This window comes from Neophocaena asiaeorientalis, unplaced genomic scaffold, assembly GCF_003031525.2.
Source record: "Neophocaena asiaeorientalis asiaeorientalis breed wild unplaced genomic scaffold, Neophocaena_asiaeorientalis_V1.1 scaffold5, whole genome shotgun sequence".
Classification (NCBI taxonomy): Eukaryota; Metazoa; Chordata; class Mammalia; order Artiodactyla; family Phocoenidae; genus Neophocaena; species Neophocaena asiaeorientalis.
Window position 1 is genome coordinate 6,068,069 of NW_020174698.1, and position 26,120 is coordinate 6,094,188.

The following is a 26,120-nucleotide window of genomic DNA, read 5'->3' on the forward strand; positions in this document are numbered from 1 at the left end:
ATTTGTGTTTAGGTATATCTTCAGTAGTTTTCTATGCATACATTATTACATATTTGAGATTTTACTTTATATAAAATAAAGTTTTATATATTTTTAGTGGTAATATGTCAAATATTTTCCCCTTATATTGATAATTAAAGTACTTTGCAAGTACTTTTTAAGGCTTGCATATGTGTGCATTATATGTTATACTTTGTGTTTTACAATCAATTGAAATATTTCTCTATTATTGAATATTTAGGGTGTTTCAAATATTCCACTCATATAAATTACAAAGCAATGAAGATACTTCTATGTAAAATTTTCCAGTTAAAAGCATATGCATATTTTTAAGGCTCTTAGTAAAAGAATACTGAAGAATTTTCTAGGAAGATTGTACTAGTTTATAATTATATGGATACTAATGTTAATAATAATATATATTTTTTAAAATTTATTAATTTGTTAAGTAAAAAATAATGTCTTGTTAGTTTAACTTGGTAAGTTGAACACATTTTTCTTAAATGTTTTTGCTACTTATATTTTCTCACCTTTGAATTGTTTGTTCATGTCTTTTTGCATAATGATATTTAGAGAGTCATTTATCAGTTTAAATTAAGAAGGCAACGTTTTGTGATATCTTTTGTAAATATTTACCTAGTTTTCATTTGTTTCTTAATTTTGTCTATGATACCTTTTAGATACGTATATTTTAACTTTTCTATAAAGCCAAATCTATTGATATCTTCCTTTGTGATACCTTCCTATGCTTTCAAGTTTAGAGTTCTTCCAATCCAGAGATCAGATAAATATTCACCTCTCTTTCTAAATTAAATTAAATTAAAAATTTACATATAACTGTTTGACCTCCTGTGACTTAATTTGGGATGTAGTTTTTACATTAAACTATATAGTAATTAAAGTACATAGCTGATTTACAATATCATATTAGTTTCAGTTGTACAATATAGTAATTCAGTGTTTTTGTAGATTATCCATTTAAAGTTATTATAAAATATTAGCTAATTCCTATACCTCTGTATCTTATTTATTTTATACATAATGGTTTAAATGGTTGATCCACTGATTTTACTATATATTTGCCTTTACCGGTGAGATTTTTTCCTTCATATATTTTCCTTATTTCTTTATATGGCCTTTTTGCTTAAAGAAGACTCTTTGACATTTCTTGTAAGGCTGGTTAAGTGGTGAGTTTTTGCTTGTCCGGGAAACACTTGTATCTCTCTTTCAATTCTGGATGATAACCATGCTGGGTAGAGTACCCTTGGTCGTGGGTTTCTTCCTTTCAGCACTTTAAATATATATCATGACTCTCTCCCTTCTGGCCTGCAAAATTTCTGCTGAAAAAATCAGCTGACGGCTTTACGGAAATTGCTTCCTTAGCCCCATGGTCTAGAGCTGCAGCCTGCTGTGGGCTGGGGGATGCACTTGGGCTGTCCTGGAAGACTGGCCAGAGCACCCGGTACTCTTCAAAATGCTGCCTCCCTGCTGGGACTGGGAGCGAGCAGTCTGTGTGCACACCCTTTAGGAGCGGGGTCTCAGTTTTCTGTAGCCCTCTGCTAAGCCGCACTGGTTTTCAAAACCAGCCAAGGGGCTTTCGTCCAGGGCTGGGGTGTCCAATGTGGGGCTTGAGCTCCTCACTCCTTAGGAGGGATCCCTAAGCTTGTGAGATAGCCCTCCTCCTCCAGGTGGCCCGCCGGGGGTGTGGATCCCGAGTAGATTGCTTCTCTTCCCCTCCTGCCAGTCTTCGTATGTTTTTTTCTTTATATCTTTGTAGAAGAGCCATTCTGCTAGTCTTCAGGTTGTTCTCAGAAAGAGTTGTTCTATATGTAGTTGTAGTTTGGTGTATTTCTGGGAGGAGGTGAGGTCAGGGTCTTCCTACTGTGCCATCTCGAAATGTCTGCAATGCTAAATTTCTGATAGTGCTTGATAATTCTAATCAAACATTCGAATTAATCTAACCAAACTGATATTTTCTATTTTAAACTTAAAGGATAAAATTATATCCATACTTACAACGGGTTTTTGGAAGTGCAGTGAGCTTTGAAGAGCAATAATTGCGAGAATATTTATAAGGTGCTCTGCCTGAGTCTTTTTGCTTAGCTTGTTTTGCAGTTATTACACCTGATTTTAGAGTGAAACACTCTACTTATTGTTGGGCAGGCTGAACTAACTCAGAGGTTGGTCAACGGTCATTGTGTTTGCTGACTTGGAATGAAGCTTAATTTTCTGAAGAAGCCACTGTCACTGATATAAAATGGCATTCTAGTGACATTTTCTCCTCAGAACTTAGAGCTGCTGCCTGTCTTCTGAAATTTAATCTGAGACCCAGAGGGCCAGTGCTACAACAGGGGTTACGAATAATGAATCATCCAGGGTGCCAATATCTGTTTCAAGTTCAAAATTGATTCACTGTTATTTAAAAGGGACTTCTAATTTTCCACAAATAAATAATTCATGTCTCACTGCTTTAAAGACTAGGAAAAATGTTTTTCTTTTTCTGCCTTGTTTTTCAGTGTATGGTGGTGAAATTCTGAAAATTATTTTGAATTTTGTGGGAAGGACATCAACTAATTTGCATTCCAAGTTATTTTCCCCTGGAAATTGAAATCAGTTTAACAGGAATTTCATAAATCTAGACACACTTAAATGAGCATCACTAAAGATAACACTTTTATGTGACGACATTTATGACTCTATGACTCAGACCAAGAGGTGTTTCTTTTGTTGGTAAGACTAAGTCTCCACCTTAGGTGCGGCAAGGCCAAGATTACAGAAGGACGACCGACCGTACGGGTGGGACAAGAGTAGGAATCATCCCAGGCAGGTGATAGCAGTGCCATTTTGTGGTGAATGTCTTTCTGCCACATCTTATTTCCCAGGTGGTAATCATAGCCCACTAATGAACAAAAGAAACCCCAGGGATGGAAAGATTCCACGTATATGGGAAAAAAGTGGAATGTGCATTAATTACCCAGTCACTTTTAAATAGTTAGCTATGAGGTGCCATGCAGACAAAATGCTTTTTCTATTTGTTTTCTGGTGGCTAGTATCTGAACGTGGCAAGAAAATTAATATATTTTTTATTAATGCTGATGTTGATGTCAATGTTGATTGACAGTTTCTCTTTTATTTATTTATTTATATATATATATTATCTGTGAAAAGCTCAAACTGCTGAGGACCCCAAAGAATGAGTTCTTTTTATAACCTTCAGTGCTCCCCTATCACTCACTCCATTTTTTTCCGACTTAATATCTTAAGAATATTCCTAAAAAGTCCATTTTATGAATAAACAACAAAAAAACTGCTAAAGTGCCTAAATAATTAGTAACTTTGCTATTTACATTCAATTACTTGGAAATATAATTTATTAATACTAGGAAAACTTGCTCTGAATTGTTCTAAGCAAAGGGTTTTAACACTAGCAGCTGCAAACTGGTTAAGCTTCAGGATCTAGAACTCACCTGAAGATGTGTTGTGCATGCATATTTTTTCACACTGTATTTTTTCCCTCTTGCTGTTCTGTATATAGTACCGTGCAGAGATGCTAAATCCCTTAAGGACCTTCCAAAGAAGTTTCCATTCTTCTTTCCACAGTCAGGGATCTACTCCCAGCTGAGTTCTAGCTTATTCCACCAGCAGGAAAAAGTTTTTTCTTCCTCTTATTCTAGCTGTTGGCTCATCAATCTTGTCTCAGCAACTTGCTGGGCATGAAAAATTAATTGGGTGGGGCTTCCCTGGTGGCGCAGTGGTTGAGAGTCCGCCTGCCGATGCAGGGGACACGGGTTTGTGCCCCGGTCCGGGAGGATCCCACATGCCGCGGAGCGGTTGGGCCCGTGAGCCACGACCTCTGGGCCTGTGCGTCTGGAGCCTGTGCTCTGCAACGGGAGAAGCCACAGCAGTGAGAGGCCCGCGTACCGCAAAAAAAAAAAAAAAAAAAAAAAAATTAATTGGATGAAAGTACTCTGTTGCTTAAAAACAACAACAACAAGCTAGAGAATTATGATTATGTGCCCCAATATTTTGCTGTCTTGTTAAAAATCTGATAAATTATTAATATTGATTAATATTAAACAAAAACATCTGAAACCATATGTAAATATCTCTGACATAGATATTTCAACAAATGAAAGATGTTCAAGCTGTACCATCTCAGGAATGGGGAAGTTAAGCATCTTAAAGGAACAGAGTAACTCAATACACTAGCAGAAGTCCAGAAAATGGTACTCAAATTGCTTGCCAGGAAAACTGGCAATAATTCAATAATAGATGGTTTTAATGGGTTTATTTAAAAGTAGTCCTATATTAATATGAAAAATAAAATTATTTAATGCAAACATCTGTAGCGTAATAGTTGCTCCTACTCTGATCTTGTCCTTTTCCTGGCTCTCTGTGGGATTAAGTGCATGCCTCATGGTTTTTGCACTTAATTCTACATTGTATAATTCTTTATTTCATGTGAATGTGACTTGTCTTCCTGATTAGACTGCAGTCTTTCAGAGGGCAGAGAATTGTGTGCTTCCTTTGAATTCCAGCGACCCTAGCACAGTGTTAGGCATGTGGTCTGCATTTAATATTTTGAAAAAATTAAACCTGATCTAGTCATTTTGGTAAAGTGCTTTACATTAGGATTTCTTCTTTTTACAGGCATATTCTCTAACGACTCAAATTTTGAAACCAAATCTTAACCTCACTCCATTTTTTTACCTTGGCATGAATATTAAAGAATTCTGGCTGCTCTGTGTTACTTTGAAGCTGAGTTTATCATATCAAGAACAATTTAGGGCACTTTCTTCTTATAACCTTTCAAAAAAGTATAATAGTCATGATTCGAATTTACTTGGAGCATCGGATACTCAGTGAAGATTTTCTTTTTAGGGTGCTTCGTCTTAAAATAAGAAAGCCTCGATAATCATCCGTGATCAAAATATTTTTTAAAATGCAGTGCTATCGCACAGAGCAGAATTGCTGCCAATGCTAAAACAAATGTTGTTAATATATATAGCATTTAACTCTAGTCTGTTAGAGATGGGAAAGTTAAGTTGGTTTATGTTTCTCTTGGAAGGCTGTTCCAAGCTGGCAGGTAAGCCTTGATGGAGATTCAGTAACGCAAAGTGCAAAACAAGTGGTGCTTTAGACTTAGCCCCTGCATTATTTAGATGTTTTCCACTATAAAATTCTTTCTGCATTTCTCTTTCTGAATCTCCTGGCAGTAAGACCTTTCTCCTAAAACTGTAAAGTGTTCTTTGAAAATGCCCAAACGATTACATCCAGGTGTTAAAGATCCGTGCACGTGGAGAAGGGAATCTCCTTGTCCAGCAGGCACTAGGTCAGTGGAAATTGGTTGCACCCGTCATTTCTCAACTCCCTGCTCTGTTCCAACTCTGTCACACAATTTTTATGACTTACCTCATTTAATCCTTACAATAGCCCTCCTGTGTTACTATCTTCTTTTTGTAGATGATGTAACTAAGGCCCCAGACTTTTTTCTTTTTTAAGAAATGTAATTTTCTTTTCTTTTTTTTATTAATAGATATTTATTGGAGTATAATTGCTTCACAATACTGTGTTAGTTTCTGTTATACAACGAAGTGAATCAGCCATATTCATACACGTGTCCCCATATCCCCTCCCTCTTGAGCAGTACCGCGTACCGCAAAAAAAAAAAAAAAATCTCTTTATGAAGAGATTTAAAATCAATCAACATAGATTGTATCAAACTTCAAATTTTATAGAAACTTGGTCATTTACAAAGTATTTTCTTCACTTTATTGAGGAAAGAGTTTCGGTTTTTTTTGTTTTTTGTTTTTGCGGTACGCGGGCCTCTCACTGTTGTGGCCTCTCCCGTTGCGGAGCACAGGCTCCGGACGCGCAGGCTCAGCGGCCATGGCTCACGGGCCCAGCCGCTCTGCGGCATGTGGGATCTTCCCGGACCGGGGCATGAAACCGTATCCCCTGCATCGGCAGGCGGACTCTCAACCACTGCGCCACTAGGGAAGCCCAGAGTTTCTGTTTTAATAACTACTTTTCCACGTAGATTTGAATAACTGCTTGTAATATGGATTGTAGTCCAGAGCCTGAAATAAAAATAGCCTCTTAATATATGTGGAATGAGTATGGAATCTAAAGAGTAATGCTCCTTTTATCCCACCCCCCTCAATCCCAGTCCTCTCCGCAAAGGTAACAGTTTTGTGAAATTGCATTTACTTTTTTTTCTGTATGCAATAGCATTCATATATGTACGCATAGACTGAGACAGGATTTTCACACCTTTGAATCATACTAAATGTATTGTTCCACTGGATTTTTCAATTTAAGGGTACATCTTGAGTATATTTTCATGCCAGATTAAATAGATCTACTTTTCTCTTTACTCATTCTCTTTCTTCCCCTCCCTCTCTTCCTTCCTCCCTCCCTCCCTCCCCCGCTTGCTTCCTTCCTTCCTTCCCCCTGCTTACTACAATATGCAGCAAAAGGTTTGTGTGAGGGACTAATCAGATCCAAGAAAGAAAAGGCAGATTAAGGCCGTATCAGAACTTTTGGCTGAAGAGTTTGGACACTATCCTATAGGATGTGGGGAGCACTTTGGAAAAAAAATTATTTGGCAGCCATGCTATAAAAGTAAGGTAGAAGTGTACAGACTGGACCTGTACTATAAGTGAAAATGTATTATAATCGCAGGTCCTTTTCTTTTTTAAGATTTTTTTGATGTGCACCATTTTTAAAGTATTGAATTTGTTACACTATTGCTTCTGTTTTTATGTTCTGGTTTTTAGGCCACGAGGCATGTGGGATCTTAGCTCCCCAAGCAGGGATCAAACCCACACCTCCTGCATTGGAGGGCAAAGTCTTAACCACTGGATCACCAGGAAAGTCCCCGCAGGTCCTTTCTTACACAATTAAAACATTCATCTTACAGTTAAAAGTTAACATATTTTAAGTGCTTATATACATAGTAATCCATCACTGATTAATTCCCTAATAATTTTCCCAAGAGCTTTAGTCGTCTCAGTTGAGAAAGGAATGGCATCATCCTATTTGTATTCTGGAAGTGTTTCTCTGGCTGCGTTGTGGAGGAGAGTCTGTAGGAGGAAGACAGAAGTGGAGCAGGGAGATGGGATTGGGGACCAGGGATTATGGTGGCTTGGCCTCAGGGCATTGTGGCGACGTAGTGGCATGACGTGAGAGCTGACCTGTTGGGAGGAAGAGAAGAGTGGCGTCCAAGATGACTCCAAAGACTTGGGGCCGAAAACCCAGGAAAGCTGAGGGATGGAGGTGGGCAAAGAGGCAGTGCAAGAGGAAGGCATGTGAACTTTATTAATAACTGTGGCATTCAGCATTAAGAGTTTAGTCGTAGTTATTCATGTTTCTCCATGAAAATAAGACTTTTTGAAAGCTTGATAAGGTTAGTTTTATTGATTATTATTAGCAGTTAGGGGAAAATCTTTTCTAATAGACCCAAAATTCAGGGCTTAAAGAAGAGGGAGGTTTACTTCTCCCTCAGGCATCACCCTAAAGCCCACATTCCAGGCTGCAGGCAGCTCTCCCACAGGGGATATTGGAACTCCTGTGCCTTTCACATTGAGGCTCTACTCTACCCTTTCCTAGGAGACAACGGTGCACTGTTAGTTGTCAGGACTGGGTCACAGATATATCTGGACTCCAGCCAGTAAGAAGGAGGACAGGACTTTGGAGATACATGCCTACTCTCTGGCCCAGAAAAGGCCCAAATCATCTCCACCTACATTCCACTGGTGGGAATTCAGTCACATAGCTACACCCTCTGCAAGGAAGTCCAGGAAATGTAGTTTAGCCATGTGTCTGAATAGACTTCTTTTTATTGAGAATGACTGTAGAGAATAGATTATGGTGGATACCTAGAAATCTCTGTTTTATAAACACATTATTTTCTTGAGGGCCTATTTTGTGTTGATGTCTGGCCACATTCAGATTTTTTTGTGTGTGTGCAGATAACTGTCAGACATGATATGTGTTATGACATTAAAATTTTGAGAACTGCTGCTATAAGATCATCCAGTTGCTTTTTTCCTGACCCTATATATAAGGCCCCGATAATAACTGATTTAGATTCATGGCTAAAATTACCTATCTGGGAAATCGTGCAGCACAGAGGACAAGGATGTCATCATTTAATAAGATGGGTCCTCATTGTCGACTGACACATCAACTACTTTACAAGCCAGCCTCCCGTGAATTCTTCCAGTGAGAACTGGTTCACTCCTGAGCGAGCTGATGATGGAGTATCAGGATGGGAAGTGCTGCGGGTCAGACCCTGGGTGACCACAGGTGGCATTCTGTGTGATTGCCAGCTTGCCTCTTGATTCTTTCCGCCTCTTTCCCTCTCAGCTTCCGATAGCCAATGACTGTAAGCACTGAAGTCATTCTTTTATTTGGGAGATATCCCCCCTCGTTTAAACAACTCTTCACAAGCCATTCAAGTGTAAAGAATTTCACATATGAGGCCCTGCTGTCTTGACCTTGCAGACTAAAGAAATCATCTACATTGTCATGATTGCACAGTGGGTCTGTACTTAATGTTCCTGATATCATATCTTCCCTTTCTTCTCTTTCTTTTTCCAAAGCCATAAGGTTTTAACATGGAAATGTAGACCCAGCAAGTAGAACCTTTTCTGAGCTCCATGCGATAGGTGAGAGCATATAAAATTTCAGGCGTTGTGTAACGGGAGCCCATCCCCCGTTGAGTGCAGCTGGCAGGTGATGTGTTTTATGATGGCAGGTTGCATCTAATTGCAGTGTTTAAAATACGCAAATGTGTGACTTCCTTTTTTAAAGGTTCACTATTGTCTCTGTGTGCTTTTCTCCCTCTCCCACTCTCAAGGACACATAGGTTTACATCTAATTTGCTTCTGCCCTATTACTGTCCCATTATATTTATGCAAATGCTAATCCTTAATTATTGTTCATGCTACTGTTTTCTGAAGTCAAATCACCACTTCTCGGGTGTGTCACAGGGAAGTCCCAGAAGACTGTTTGTTCTTCTCCAAGAAACCTTGTTCGAACGCCCATCTTTGATCTCTTCTGTTATTAAGTGCGTTACCAGGACGGGTCCTGGCTTCTTCATGCTCATAATCTCAGAGAGACCAAACCTGAATGCCAAAAGATAGAAAGAAAGTGCAGATAGCGATACCCAACCTGAGTCACATGGCTTAAGTAAGCCATCTGCTATCGTGAGCACAAAGACTTAAGTCACAGTGTGAGGTGGCAAGTCACTCAGGAAGGAGATGTTTTAGAAGCTGAATCCATCCATCAATTTAAAAAGATAAATTTAAATTCTAAACTTCTTAACTTGGTATACACACTGATGTTGGTCAGTTGCCATCTGTCCTTTCAGCCTTATTGCTGTGGCATGCCCTCTGCCATCCTGTCTCCCATACTCTCTGTCTCTGTGCTTGGCACACGTTGTGGGCACTCAGTAAATATTTGTTGAATGGATGAATTAATTTGTGTTCCTTCCTTTGTGCCTTTCCTCAGCCTGGCATGTTTCTCTCCCTGCCCCTCTCCATCTGGTTGACTCTTAACTGTGAAGCCTTTGCTCAGGCTGTGTTCCTGATGACTTTTCTCCTTACCCGGGAGGGGCTGGGAGTCAGTGCCCCTTCTCACTGCTCCTATAATTTTTACCTGGTTTGCATTTATCACATCATTCCATAACTGTTTATTCACATATTTGTTTGCTTCACCAGCTTGTGAGCTCCTCAAGGGCAAAGATGGGATTTGAATGTTATTGGATATCCAGTGCCTAGTCGGATGCCTGGACTTTGTCAGTGAGTGAACTTATCAACCCACAATAAAACGAAACTGTGGAAGAGACCAGAATATTCTTTGTAGTTAGTAAGGTCATTCTCTTTCCAGTAGATAAATTTGCTTGGGAAATTTAATGACCACAAAGATTTCTAAGTGGATATGAATCAAACCCAAGGGAACTGGATAGCTTTCACGGATATTTTTGTTACATTTGGTGAGTCATGCTCCTCTTTCCAAAGTAGAATATTGAACCTGTCAAGCAGAACTAAATACTCACGTCCATCAGCACAACTTTCCCCTGAAGAGTGCTAGACACTTACTGGTGGATTCTTAACTTTCCAAAACCCCTTTGCCTAATAAGAATGGACATTTATTATTTGTGACTGCCCCCAAACCTATACTTTGGGAATTTCCCACATTATGAGTTTTGACTGCTAAAGGTTAAAAAGAAAAGCCATGAAAAACACCCTAACCTAGATTCCTTTGCAGCTTGGGACAGGCATGGGAGTTAAGTTCCACTAATCAGACCACATGCATCTAGGCTGGGATTTGGAAGTAAGCAGCGTGAAAAGGCATTCCTGCACAGGAAACATGCCTGGTTAGTGTGGTGGGCAAGGCATGTGGTTCATCTGGTACCCAGTCCCAAGTGTTGTCTGTGAATCGTGAGGGGGCTGTGGTGTGCTTGCTCCGGCATCTGGGATGGTATCCATCCAAGATGCTTGGCCCTTTAGCCCACCAGGGATTTCTATGAGTGACTTAATATCACTTAATTATTTCCTGCATAAACTAGCCAGGATAGATTTTGTTGTTCCACAACCAGCATTCCTATCCAACACTCTCATAATGTTTCTGTAATTTTAATAGCTATTTAATAGCAAGACAAATGTTGCTTTATAATCATTCCTGTGAAGGCTTCTGCTCATCCTTGAAGTCACGTGGAGAATATTTCATTTATGACCTTGCCTGTTTCTCTTAATTTCTGTTGCTTCTCTCATTGACCATTCATTAAAAAAAACAAAAAAAAAAGCAAGATAAAGCAAAGCAAAATAAAACAAAGACCCATTTAATCAGAATAGAATAGTAGAAGGAATGGGATCTACAGACACAAAGAACTAAGTTTAAGTCCTGGCTCTGCTACTTACTTGTCCTGTGACCTTGGACATTTTCTTAACCTTCCCGGGACTTCTTTAGAAGAGGTCGAATCACTATTTATCCTGAAGGGTTGTTGCTGAAGTGAAATGAGACAATGTATACATTTAGTGTCTGCTACACTGACAGCCACTAAATAGGAACTCTTTACAAGAGTACTCTGGACAGTCTTTTTTTTTTTTTTTTTTTTTGGTTTTGGGGGTTTAAGGCTCAGCGGCCATGGCTCATGGGCCCAGCCGCTCCGCGGCATGTGGGATCTTCCCGGACCGGGGCACGAACCCGTGTCCCCTGCATTGGTGGCGCAACCACTGCACCACCATGGAAGCCCCATCTGGACAGTCTTGATTGACTTTGTAAGTCATCCAGGAAGGCCAAACTTGTTTCTCTATTAGGCCAAGTTCCTCTGAATTTATGACTCTTCCCTAGTGAAGCTATTGCCTACTGAGTTAATTTTCAAATTCTTACCATGGAATTCAAAATCTTCTTTTGCCTGGTCCTGTCTTGTCGCTGTAGCCTTATTCCTTACAATCTGTTTGCAGGAGGCTTTGGCATTAATCAGCCCAGTTCACCCTTCCCACCCACCATGTGTGCATTCCCACTGCTCCCCCGACTTTGTTATCCCTGCTCAGGCTGACCCCCTTTCTTGGACTTGCCTTTTCCTTCCTCTCTGCCAAGCCAAGTCCAACCCCTCTGGTGTAGCCTAACTCAAGTCCTTCCCTGAAAAAATACTCCGATTTCCCCCCATATTGATCAATTTTGACATTGACTGGTTATATTGAGTATTTTAACTGTTAAAAAATAATGTATTTATAAGTGATCATTTAGAGGGTCTACTAGCGATACTACCAATGTCAGTATTGTAGTTGTAAAGGTCAAATGAGAAGATGCACAGGTTTATTTTTTTCAAGTGACAGCGTGATTATTACAAGCATGAAAATTATTTCACATTCGTAATCTTTTTATGATAGCCTATCCTTTCTTGGACAGTAAATTACCTCCTATTAGGATTAAATTCACACTTTACGTTATGAAAGCAGAACATATACATCAAGAGTCACTGCCAGCACTAAGTGGAGATTGTTACAGACACACTAGAATATATAACAGGCCACAGCTTTCAAACTTTCGGATGAAAAACTGAATTACAGACTTTATTTGTAGAGCTTGGTAGCATATATGACACATCATTCTCTGGGTGATTTAGACTCAATGGGTACCTCTTTTGGATGGGTGATTTTCAGTTTCTGAATGGTAATTATAAACTCTGATGGTCTGAGTCATATAATTATTTCATATTCTTTCAAAAAGGGTTTCAGCACTTTTGCGTCAAATATTTATTTTGTTCAAGCCTGTTTTCTTAAGGAATCTTTTCCACTGAGATATCTAAGCTAATCAGCAAATTGATTCAATGGAGAAAGTTTGCTTTATAACCAGAATTTTCAAAGTTGAAAAAGAAATCGTACACCCACATTATTGTTCTTATTTCACTTTCAGCATGGAAATGAACAACTCTCCCTAGGAAATTAAGATGAAATTAGTTTAACTTTTACACTTCAATTTAAAATAAAAACCTGAATTAGTTAGCAGACAATGCAGTTTACATCGATCTTTTCCTCCTGATGATCAGATGCCTAGTGAAGTCTTTATTAGGCATCACTAATGTTAGCTACCTTCAGGTGGTATAATTCACATATATTACTTATTCAAGGAACTGGTTGCAAAACAGCGTCCCTGAGGGGAACGGTTCCAGCCTGGCTTATTCCTTTTTCATAATACTAGCTTCTGTTTCTATGGCAACTGCACATCCTGGTTTGCTGTTTGCATAAGATGTCTTTAGATTTATTGAAATAGATTCAAATAGTTAAAACTAATAGTCATTCTGCTGTGAGTATAATATCATATAGACATTTTCAGAGTTGAGTTAATAAATCAAACCTTATTATGGGAAACTATGCTGCTATAAAGTGCCAGTTACAAGTAGGGATTATGTTCTTGAATTTCTGTCCATTTCTCAAATACTAACCCTGGAACTCAGAGGCAGAAACAGTTATTTAAAAATCATTTGAATAAAATACACCAATAGAAAAGCGGGCAAAGTATAAAAACAATTATGTGCATGTGTGTGTGTATACACACACATACACACACTACATACATATATAGCTAATAAACATAGAATGTATGCATAAATATTGTATATATCTATAAATAATATATATTATATATAAAATATTATACATGGCTAATAAACATCAAAATATATTCAACCTCACCGGTAATCAAGATATGCAATTTAAAACAATAAAATTTCAATATTTACCTCTTTGATTAGCCAAAATGGAAAAGAATAATAAAACACGGAGGTGGAAGAGTTGTGGGGAAATAGGCACGTGATGGGACTGTTGATGGGAATATACATTCGTGCTAGTCTCTGAAGGGCACATTGACAAGATGCATCAAAACCTTAAAGATATGCAAGCCACTTGACCCAGACATTACACTTCTAGGAACTCATAAAGAGATAATCTAACAATAGCATTTATTATGCTATTGATTATGATAGAAAAAAAGAAAGCAAATATGGAAATAAGCAAAATGCCTGCTTAGGGAAGAGAGTTATGCTCCACCTGCTTTTGCTCACCAGTGTTTCCCTAGTTCCTAATACAAGGTCTAGATGCTCAATATCGTTGTTGAGTGAATTAAGATAATGGCATAATTAAGATGTTCATGGTATAGTTAATTACCTGGAAAAATGTCCATAGTATATTAAGTGAAAAAAAAATGACAGAGAGGATATAAAATGTGATGACTTTAAAAAAATCATCACCGTATCTGTACATGTGTTGATAAACTTTGAAATAATACACACCATAATGACTGAATGAAAACAGTGATTCAGAAGAAATGAACTGTGAATGTGAAATAGTTTTAGAAATATCTTAACTAATGTGTTTTGTGCATATTTTCCTTCTATGTATACACAGAGAATGACATATAATAAAAATTGATGCCTGAACACCTCTAAAGAAGTTCTTCCAATAAATATAAAATGAAAATTCTACACAAGAAAACGTTAGATCATAGTTCAATGGCAGTTTTGTTTTGTTTTGTTTTTTCCTTAGAGGTATATAAAAAATGGTGTTTCTAACAACTGATATTGTTGCAGGTGGGATGAAATATTGTACCTCTAGACTGAACTATTGCAGTGATATTTTAACTGGTCTCTGTATCTCTTTTCAATTCATTCATCTGTTCACAGCAGATTTACCTTCGAAAACATCAATCTAATGATTGTATTTGCCTTTTCAGAAAATGTCAGTTCTCCTTTGAGTACAAGTTAAGATCTGTTATGTACTGAATGGTTGCAACCCCCAGCCCCCAAGTGTATATGGTGAACTCCTAACCCCCAAGGTGATGGTATTTGGAGGTGGAGATTTTGGGAAGTAATAAGATTTAGATGACATCATGAGGGTAGGACCTCCATGATGGGATTAGTACCCTTATAAAAAGAGAAAGAGACATCAAAGCACTCTGTCTCTCACTCTCTCTTTCCCTCTCTTTCTCTCTCTCTCTCTCTGCCATGTGAGGACAAAGCATAAAAGGTGGCCATCTGCAAACCAGGAATAAGGCCCTCACCAGGGAATTGAGTTGGTTGGCAGCTTGATCTTGAACTTCCGATCCTCCAGAACTGTGGGAAACAAATTCCTGTTGTTTAGGTCACCAGGTCTGTGGTATTTTGTTGTGGCAGCCTGAGCTGAAGAAGACAAGATATGAACTCTTTAACAGGGCACAGAAGGGGCCTCCATGCTGGAGACTTCATAAGTTCCTCAGCCATTTGCAACATACTCAGCACATCCACGATTCTGCACCCGATTGCGTCAACATCCTCTGCCCCTTTCCACCTGTGATCCTTTGTTTATATTCATCTGTCTACCCGGATTGCTCTTCTAGACCTGCAATCTCAGTCTCTGCCTGAGGAAATCCCTTGCTTGTTTCAAAATCACCAACTCCATGAGGCTTCCCAGACTGTCTTATTCATAAAAGAATTGTCCTCTTACTAAGATAACATTATTGGACATTGATTATAGCACTAATAAAGTCAGCCGTGTTTAATTGCTGATTTTGAACACATCTGAGTCTAATCTTGTCTTATTTGGCTTTTTCTTTTCTACCTTTTCACATGCCCAGATACTATGCACAACACCAAACAAGTACATGATAAATGTTTATTGGGTCAGTGCTTGATTTATTCAACTCTCTTATCAGAATTCCAGAACTAATGTTAAAATATATTTAAATGTATTTAAAAGTATAGGTTTCTCCACAAAGCTAAGACAATCTGAGCCTTCACACTTTATTCCAGCAGGAGAATTTCTGCAGTTGGTTGAATACAGTTTATTAAAAACACAACCACACAGTAATCATAGCACTTACTATGTACCAGGCACTGAGCTGAATATTTTATAGGCATCATGGCATTTAACTCAATAAGAATTCTATTGTGTGGATACTATTATTCCTTCCCATTTTACTGAGGAAAAAACCCAGGCTCTGGGAGGTCAAGTAGTTTCCTTAAGATCACACAGAGAGAAGAAATAGAGCCAAGTTTCTGACCCAAGTCTGTCTGAATGTAGTTGATACTCTGAACTTCCAAACTATATTGCCTCTTAATACATGTTGTTATTTAACATTTTACCCTGCCTTTGTGAAAGTAAAAACAATAAACAAGTGACTGCCATTTGGAGCTACAAACGAGAGCAGCATAACCTTTACCACATCTGTTTGATTAGATTTGGTACTTCTTGGATTCTGAGTTTCTCTGTAGCGTGGAATGCCTTTGCTGCAGTGCTGTCATGTTCTCAGATTAAATACACCATCATAAAAAAGATACATGGACATATTTTCACTTTCTGAAATTATTGCATAAATCCGATTTCCCAGTGATTTCTACTTCCTTAAAATACTTCACGCGGAATATTTCACGTAGATAATTCTGAAATTTTCTAGGGACAAATTAAGACTTAAATCTTAGACTTGGATAACAGTGCCTTAAAGATATGTGAAGACTAGAAAAAAGTCCATGTACCATTAAACTAAATCAGATGAAAATTAAACAAGTTAATAACACATTCCACAGTCGAGAAGAAAACAAAGGCTGTTTTTGTAGGATGCTGCCCAAAGCTTTGCAAATGACATCACCTGCGCGGGAACTTGTCTGCCTGAACATCTGCCCGAGTAGTCAGGGCTCACCCTGTACCCCAGGGGCCACTCTGCTGCTGCTCTTTTTTTCCCCTCAGTGTAGACAGTCTTTACTGGCAGGTGTTGAGTGCAAAAGAGTAACAAATCCAGAGGGATGGGAACGGAAGTGGGGCATGGCTCTCCTCCCCCATGCGAGGATCCCGTAACCAGGCCAATGGGGTGGAAGCACTTGACTTGGGCCCAGCATCCCCTGGAGGGCAAGCTCCCAGGCAGAAGGTCTCCTCACAACACAGTGGAAGGGAGTAGCACCCCGGCAGGGGCATGGGCTGTGTCCCACCCCAGGCTGCTTGGTTCCTGCCCACCAAACACCTCGACGGTTTGGAGGAGGGGTGTTAGGGGACTGGGCTAAACCAGGCAACTGCGCTTCACCAGGTCTTTTTTGTGGTCTTGAAAATTGCTGCCTACAGTGCCCTATTCATTGTGTTTCTTGACTTTCTGTCATTTATCATTTCTCTTTTGAGAGATATAAATCGGTCGGTCAGAGAAGACTTGACTCATCATTGGTTGTGCCCCAAATGCTTATTCCACTATGAATTACTGGGTTAGCTCTAAGAGTGAAGGTGTGGAAATAAATATATATATTTCAAGGTTAAATATTTAATACAGGCTGTTTGACTATTCCTATATAGCTCTCTATATTTTACTTCTACATCATTGGGAGATTTCAATGGCCTCCAAAGACCCCCTTCGTTTAAGTATCTTTAGTTAAAATGTGGTTTATCAACTCATTGCAACAAAGGCAAACACACGCCACAGGGAACTGTGTGGCCACTCAGTACTAGGGTGTTAGAACAGGCTTAATGTTATTATCTTTACGAAATCTTATCTAAATAGCAGGAGGAATGAAGCCAAGCTTAAGCTATAATTAGTAAAGCTGCAGCACTCCTATCAGCCGGGATAGGCGATGTTAGTGATTTTGGTGACAGTGTTTGGACAGTGTTCTTGTCTGTGTCATTGTTCAGACAGCATTTGGAGGTAGTCTTGATTGTGTCCTGATCCATCAAAGTCACAGAGTGTACACGACCGACGTGGCTGTTCTGTGAAATTACGTCCAACTGGAGAACACCGCAACTTGGCCCTGTCAGGCCAGCATCTAGTAACACTAAGGCCTAAGTGGTAATGCCAGGCTGGCTTCTGACTGCCAGGGTCTGCTTTGCTCTTTCTCAGAGTCCATAACCAAAGCTTAGAATCACTCAGGTCCGAGTCTGTGTCCCCACGACCCTGGCCTTGAGTAACTTCTCGTGAATGTGCTCAGGGAGTGTTGGTTGGGATTGATTTCTCCTTTCTCTCTGACCCCAGGGTGGCTTTCGGCTGAATAATCAGAAAATCTTTTAAAAATAAAATCTAATTTTAAATCTACTTGGGAAATAAAAAAAATTAGTAAAATAAGTTTTCTTGGTTCCAAATATACTGCTTTTCAGCTTAGTTGTCTTAATTAGCATAATTTACCAACACTAAAAATAATTTCTAGAACAAAAACCTCTGAATATAGATGCAAAGAGAGCTTTTGTCCTCCTTATTTTAGAAATCAATTCCCCACTATTTCATTATAAAATCTTTAAAAGACCATGATGAAATACTGATTTATATACTGAACTATTTCCTTATTATTGTCCATTAACCATTTGCAATTCCTACCATGAAGTACAGTACTGGGGGCTGGGTAGGGGAAACATTTCCCTCTTGATTTCAAGCTCAACCTTCTTCTAAGATTAGCCTTGGGCATAACAGATTAAAAAAACCATCTCCAAGGTAACCTTGAGAGAAACAATGATCACAGTTTATCACATGGTTGCCATTCAGAAAAGAACTCTGATGGCAGAGGTCATTCATTCACCAAATCATTAATTACTTACTTTAATGTGTATTTGTTGAATTCCAAATCTGAGCCAAATTTAGTGCTCTGTACTGGAATGCCAATGGTGAGCAAGGACAGGCAGGGCCCCTACTCACGTGGAGTTTTCTATTGAGTAGGTGAGACATGAATCAAACATGCAAATTATAAACAGAAGTCCTCTGATTTTTAAAAAAATTTATTTTATTGAAGTATAGTTAATTTACAACGTTGTGTTAATTACTGCTGTATAATAAAGTGATTCAATTATCCATATATATATTCTTTTTCATATTCTTTTCCATTATGGTTTATCACAGGATATTGAATATAGTTCCCTGTGCTATACAGTAAGACCTTGTTGTTTACCCATTCTATATATAATAGTTTGCATCTGCTAATCCCAAACTCCGAATCCATCCTTCCCCCACACCCCACCCCCCTTCTTGGTAACCACAAGTCTGTTCTCTATGTCTGTGAGTCTGTTTCTGTTTCGTAGATAAGTTCATTTGTGTCATATTTTAGATTCCTCATACAAGTGATATCATATGGTATTTGTCTTTCTCTTTCTGATTTACAGAAGTCCTCTGATTGAAGGGAACTGGTTTTCATGAAAGTATGTAACAGCAGGACTTGAATTAGATGGACTTTCAGGAAAGGCATTACTGGGGAAATGATCCCAGAGCTAAGAAAGAGGGATAAGTGAGACAGTCAGGGGAAGAGGGAGGGGAGGATGGCTATAGAATGTTCCAGACAGAAGAAAGAATAGCGACCAGACTTCTGGGCAGGTATGAGTGGAGCTTGTGTCTCATATGGGGTTCCCTGGAAACAGACTCTGGGATGGAGATTTGCGTCAGCTGTTTATTGGGAGTGCCCTCAGGAATCACACTTGTAAGGAGGTGAGGCAGGCTGTGGAGCTGGGGTGACCCCTCTGAACTGCCTCAGATTGAACCCCTGCACCCCCTGCGGACCTTCATCCCCAAGGTGGAGGGTGGGACCTTAGGCGAGCCTGCAGAGGGCAATTCCCGGCATGAGACGGAGCAGTGGACATTAGCAAGCCACACCCTGGGAACTGGGGAAGAGTGCCTCAGACCTGGAGGAGGGGCCGGTAGGATGCCACAGCCTTCACTGCTGCTGGCCCCATGAGGCTCTGCGGTTGGACATCGGAAAGCTGGAGGGAGAGTAAGGGGTAGGACAGAAGTCGGAAGGGTGGGCAGGAGCCAGACTACAGAGGGCCTTGGAAGCTGTCTGAGGGATTTCAGACTTTATCTTAAGAGCTAGTGAAGGGAATCAGAAGGACAAGGGATGGACACAGCTTCAGGCAGGTAATGCAAGTCCCCGGCAATGCGATCCCCATAAAGTGCAGTGTAGCTGTCCCGTATGTTTCTGCCTCCTTTCAAATTGACTCAGTGACCTCTACACTCAAGGACATCCATTTCAGCCCTCCCAGTTGTTCTCTTTCAAAATTCCCACCTCAGAAGCAAGGTAGAAATATAAAAGAAAAAAGTGAGATAGGGGGTGAAAAAATGAGGAATATTTGTGACTGCGGGCTGAAAGATACTTGTTCCATCTAAAGGTATTCAAATTCAAATGTTTCAAAAAGCTGTGCAAAACATGTTAGATTTTACTGGCTATTTCCCCACTGGCTGTCGAATGTAATGTGTAATATAAGAAGTCCATTTCCTTAATGACACATAAAGCGTGTTACTGTGTGAGGCTGTGATAATTGGTGTCAGTTGACCACGTTTAGTTAGAAAGATTCTGTTTCATATGTAGGTAGCTATATTCTGGATCTCTACAATCCCTAAACCCCTAAACTCACATGAAAAGGACTTTCATAATACAAACCAGAAAAATCAAGTTGATTTAGTAAAACCACATCACAGGCTTGATAATAAGATATCAAGAATGTACACTTTGTGTGTAGATGTCAATCAAATCTGGATGTTATTACTATGAATCATTCTTTATGCTCTAATGCTCTAGTTATGTGATCCTTCAGGAACTCCCAAGAAGGGGCAGAAAAGATTCTTGCTCGGATCCTTCCCCTGGAAAGATGAATCATGGTAATTCATGAAAACCATAGCGAGCTCTTGCCTGAGAGTTTAATAGTGTTCCCTTTAGTCAGTTGCTGTAAGAATCTAATTTTTAGCCTATTCATTTGTGAAAAAGATCAGTGTAATTTCCTAATATCTCCTGTGGTCTCCTCCAGAATGAGCTGTCTTCCATATATAATATGATGCTGGGGGTGCCATATTGCGTAAAGGTAATGCTCTGAGGTGTTTTTCCTACTGAGTGATGCTACATAGGCCAGATTCACAGGTGCAAAACCATATCTGGATGTCATTCTAGACCTTCATTTCTATCTCTTCACAATCAATCAATCATTTAATCAATCAGCAAGTCTGGCAAGTTCTACCTCTTAAGTGACTCTCTTCTCCCCATCTCTTCTGCTATCACCATTGACAAATCTACCACCATCACCCCCTGGTTTGACTCCTGTACCACCCTCATGACTAGTTCTCTAGTCTCCTGTACCCCTCCAGTTCAGCTGGGCAGCCTGCAATTGATTCTCCCAGAGTTTATTCCCCCAAATGCAATGTGATCAGGTACTCCCCTTGATAAAAACCCTTTAGGAGCACATGTCGCCCTATTTAGCCTGTTCATAAACCACTCACCACTCCTATCTCCACACACAACTCTGGTTTCCATGTTGCATAGAAGGAGACTCTTCCATTGGTCCTTAGGAAAAGTCTTTCAAATGGTAATATAGCCTGGATACGATAGGCAGTTTTTCCAGTTGGAAGCTTGTAGGAAGGATTACTCTTCAGAGGAATAGTCATGATTATTTCAAAGTCATAGTTAATATCTCCCCTTTGCATTTTTGAGAATAGAGTGAATCATTTCCCATATGCAAAGGCCTGTTGAAACTGTATGTTATAATTCAGCAGACCTTGATATTGTATTGTATTTTATTGATAATTACGAAGATAACTAAAATAAAACACCTAACCCTGGTGTGACTAGAATCTGTTTGTGAGATAGAGACTCCTAAAAATCTAATTACAATTACAACTAATTCTGTATTTAAAGTATAATGAAATAGTACGGGAAGAACACAATCCATTCTGACCAGGGTACCAGGAAAGATAGCATTTGGTCTGGGTTTTGGAGTAGAAGGAGTATATTCTAGGTGAATAGAATCACAGCAAAGGAGCTCTTCCAGGAATAGAATCTTAGGGGTGCTATGCAATCGTTTGGCAGGAGGACAGGATGATGGAGAGTCAGAGTGGGAAATGGGTTTGGGAAGATGAATTAAAAGTTAAAGGATGGGGATTTTAAATGCCATGTTAAGGATTATATACTTTATTCCATAGGCAACAGAGAGGTTTTGAAGGTTTTTGAGCAGATGTGACTTATATTTTAGAAATGTTACCCAGCTGTGAAAGGGAATTTCTAGAGGCTACAGACTTGAGGCAAGATGGCAAGAAAAGGGAAATAGGGCAGGGGTAACTGGACTCTAAAGAAGAAGACAGGCATGTCAGATATTGAACGTATAATTGATGAGTCTTGGCTATGGGTTGTATATGGCAGTGAGAATAAGAGGGTTGAAAATATCCTGGTGTTTCTTGTGGTTGTGGTATCCAGTCTTCAAGATGACTCCCCATGGTCCATACCTCCTGGCATTCCCACGTTTGTGTAGTCCCCTATCAGACCGCACCAGGGTTGGTCTCTTTGGCCAATACAGTATGGCAGAAGTAATGGTGTGTGACTTTCTGTATTAGGTTATCAAGTCACTGTGACTTCTGTCTTGGTTGCTGGTTCTCAGATATTTGCTCTGAGAAAGCAGCTGACTTCTAGTGAGCAGCCCTGTGGATAAAGCCACATGCTGAGGAACTGAGACCTTTTGACAATAGCTGTGTGAGTGAGCTTGGAAGTCATATCTCCAACCCAGAGGAGCCTTCATATGGCTATGGCCCCAGCTCGACCACCAGCTCTGAGAGATCCTGAGCCTGAACCATGAAGTTAAGCCATTTCCAGAATCGTGACCCTCAGAAACTGTGTTGGAGAATAAGTGTTTGTTGTCTGCAGCTGCTAAGGTTGGGGAATCTGTTACATAGCAATAGATGACTAATAAACTGGGTAACGGGGCAGATCTAATTAGCTAAGATAGAAAATACGAAAAGAGGAACCAATATGCCAAGGAGATGAAACACTTGGTTTTCGATGTGTTTTGGGGTTGTGCCGTCTCTCTAAGTCTCCACTCATCTGGTATTTGGGAACAGATGTAGATTTGGAAGCCACCCACCTGGTAGAGAGTGGTGGTACTCAAACTTAAATATCCATTGTATCACCTGGACCTGGAGGGCTTGGTAAACAGATTGCTTAGCCCTGCTTCCAGAGTTTTTGGTTGTAGGTCTGGGGCTAGACCCCAGATTTGTTTTTCTAAGAAGTCCCGGGTGATGCTGATGTTTCTGGTCCAGAGATCAAAGTTCAAGAACCACTGGCATAGAGTGAAAACCCAAAGTGATAGCATTTATTATAACTAATAGTTCTTTCTCTGTAGAACTATATATACATCATAGAGCTAATATATTTAGCCATTAAAGAATATGAATGTTTAAAATTATTGACCCAAATTAAGGCTGGGAACTGTTGTAGATAATTAAAAACAATGTACAAGGTGAAAACTGCATTTCCTTGCTCTATAAGGTACATATATATTCAACACCTCAACTATGGATTTACAATGAACTTCTTTTTCTTTATTCCACTATTGAATTTTACTCTTAGTTTTGTATTTATAACCTGCAAATGAGTTTCAGTTGGACAGTGAGTACATGTGAAAAAAATCCAGAGAGAACTTTCTATAAAATATTCAATTATGGGGCTTCCCTGGTGGCACAGTGGTTGGGAGTACGCCTGCCGATGTGGGGGACGTGGGTTCGTGCCCCGGTCCGGGAGGATCCCACGTGCCACGGAGTGGCTGGGCCCGTGAGCCCTGGCCGGGGAGCCTGCGCGTCCGGAGCCTGTGCTCCACAGCGGGAGAGGCCACAGCAGTGAGAGGCCCGCGTACCGCAAAAAAAAAAAAAGAAAAAAAAAATTCAATTATGTGCTATAGGACTTTCATATTTCTTAGATTGCTGGAATAACTCTCTGGAGATTTTGCTTCGGCAACCAGGAGGACTGATTACATAGACCCCAGATCAAAATTGCATGGTGTAGAGCTCTGCATCTCAGCAGCTAAGGCATGACAACCAATTAGAGGTGAGGCCATTTTCATAATGAATAGCTGCTACTCAGGGATAAAAGGTTGTATTTCTTAACTCTTTTGAAAGTTTGCAATGTGTACCAATTAAACATTTGATTCATACAATTAGCTAAACAAGGAGTGCTAATAAATTGATTTGTCTTCTTAATGAATTTTTTTACAAGGAGGCCCTTATGGGTTTTGTTTTTTGTTTTTTTTTTTCATGTCAAGGATTTTGGTTTAAATACCTTCTTCCTTGGCCATACAACATAGAAATGAGAGTAGAGTACATAATCTCTGCTGTTCCATTGGAGGAAGCTGATCCCTCTCTGAATTAAGTACACTGGTTTCCTAGTAACTGATCTCTTTCCTTGCCACTTTGAGATAGAATTCCAACCTGGTTGCCTGGTGACTGTGTTTATCTGGATTTCCTGCCAATGAATTCTGGATTCTTCATGACTGGATTCCAGTGCCAATCACCTGCCTTCCAACACCTTCATCTATTTCCTCTTCCTTAAGAGCTCATAGATTACACACCCTACCCACGTGTGTTATCTCCCTTACCTCCTGAACATCTCTTATAGCTGGACCTTCTAGTTTGGGACTTACCTATAAATTCAGGTCCCTATCAACCTGTCCTTTGAATCACCCACTCCACATATTGGTCTCATGGGCTTATACCTACCCTTTGCTTGTTCATTTGTGTCTCACTAGACTCCTAGCTTCAACCTTCTCCAGTCTGGTTCATTCCATCACTAGGTAAGCCACAATATGTCCCTAGGGAAGATAGAAGAAAGAACAAGGGGAAATGTGTAGATTACAGAAAACCAAGGTCAACTGCCCCTTGGAATGATGGTGTTGCTTCACCCTGAAGCTGAAACCTAAAACCATACTGGCATCACCATATTTGTTCTGACATATTCATTTGTCTATAAAGAAAAGAACCCACTTCTGGTTATTATCTAAGCTCAGTGACGCAATTAAAATATCTCATTTTAGCAGACATTTTCTACTAATCACTTTTACCTTTTCCCAACTACTTCTCCATACAGATAAGCCAGTCAGACTCTCAATCTGAAGGTTTGTGTTAATGTGAGCTGACAGAGGGAATGGCTGCCTCGGCCAAGTTCTCCATCAGGATATCCAGAGCATTCTTGGCATAGAACTTAGAGCATAATCATCCCCCAAAGGCAGGACAAGGAAGGCAGCTGTTTCACAGCCACTCATTAGACTAATATATGAATGTAGCCCCCAAAAGCTCCCCAAAACCCAGGACTGGAGGGAAGCAAAACCCAACACTCAGATTCTGATGTATGTTCAGAGGCTTTATGGCTTTTGACACAATGAGCATGTAACATTACCAGCTAAAACTGTTGTATGAAACAGCTTTGTCTTATTCAAGTATGCTACACAAAGAGGTGAAAAGGTTAATTCCACCTCCCAAATTTGGCTAAAAGTCTTGCTAAAATTTCCTTGTTGAAAAAGTTCCCAACTAATTTACACAATCATCAATAGCAGCCCTGCAGGGTTTTGGTCACAGGCAGCATAATTGTCCATATGATGGGGTGGAGGTAAGGGCATGTGCGTGTGCGTGTGCGTGTGCGTGTGTGTGTGTGTGTGTGCACACACTTTATACTTCCCAAGTTGTCCCACAGTACTGGGGTCTTCATGGCCTACGAATGCCAGTTTTATATAAATCTCTTCTCTTTTTAAAAACTTTTAATACAGTTTTGAAAGGTTACTTTCCATTTACAGTTATTACAAAATATTGGCTATATTCCCCATGTTGTACAATGCATCCTTGAGACTCTCTTATAAATCTCTTCTCTTAAAAACTTCCCTTTTAATTAACCTACTTACCCTGCCCCTGCAAATAGTCAACATATCTTTAGTTACTTTTAATTACTTTCTGTGAAGAATACCGTGTCTATTTTGGCATGTTTGAGTACAGGCTGAGTGACCAGCTGTCCCAGGTTGTCCAGGACTGAGGGGTTTCCTAGCGCATAGGACTCCTTATGCTAAAACCAGAAGTGTCCTGGGAAAACTGAGACAACTAGTCACCCTAGCCCTGTGATACTGCTTCACATTGGTGGGTCTTAAAGACAGATCTCAAACTATTCAGACTTTTGCCAGAGAATGTCTATTCAGTGAATCTTTCCTGAGATGCTCTCTGAAGGATCAGCCATCAGGTATTATTTGAAGTAGAGTGGTGCTTTTTTTTTTTTTTTTTTTTTGGGACAGGCTCAGCAGCCATGGCTCACAGGCCCAGCTGCTTCGCGGCATGTGGTATCTTCCCGAACCGGGGCACGAACCCGTGTCCCCTGCATCGGCAGACGGACTCTCAACCACTGCGCCACCTGGGAAGCCCTAGTGCTTTTTTTTTTATGTAAAAGCCCTGGTGCTTTTACATGAAGTTAACAATGAAAATACAGATGGGAAACTTCTCTCAGTTTTTTTTTTTTTAAATGAAATCAGCTTTCCATTTTTATTGTCTTCCTCAAAAATCTCTGTCTTTCATATTGACAGAATGGAATGTATATAGCTCAGCATAAGCTTAACCACCAATGAAAGAGGGATTGAAAATACAATGGACGTATTTCCTTAGAAAAACTGCAAATATTATTAATTCTGTTTTGACTGCTCACAAATTCTAAGGCATCTTTAAGTGTCTCCCACCTTATAGCTGAAAGTTGGTACCCTTTCACTAATCTTTCCCATTTCTCCCATGTCAGGTTCCCCCTGACAACCATTTTTCTACTCTCTGTTTCTATAAATTTAAGTTTTGTTTTGCTTTTTAGATTCCATATATAAATGGTACCATGCACTATTTGTCTTTGTCTC

General features: G+C 39.7%; 1 protein-coding gene across 1 annotated transcript in view; it reads right to left on the reverse strand.

The window, feature by feature from the left end:
• Positions 1 to 26,120, reverse strand: part of SMLR1 (small leucine rich protein 1) — a 177,117-nt gene that overhangs the window by 146,578 nt on the left and 4,419 nt on the right. The window contains 2 exon segments of the mRNA XM_024759014.1: positions 19,122 to 19,199; positions 25,186 to 25,297. Coding sequence (XP_024614782.1) covers positions 19,122 to 19,199; positions 25,186 to 25,297 — 190 coding nt within the window.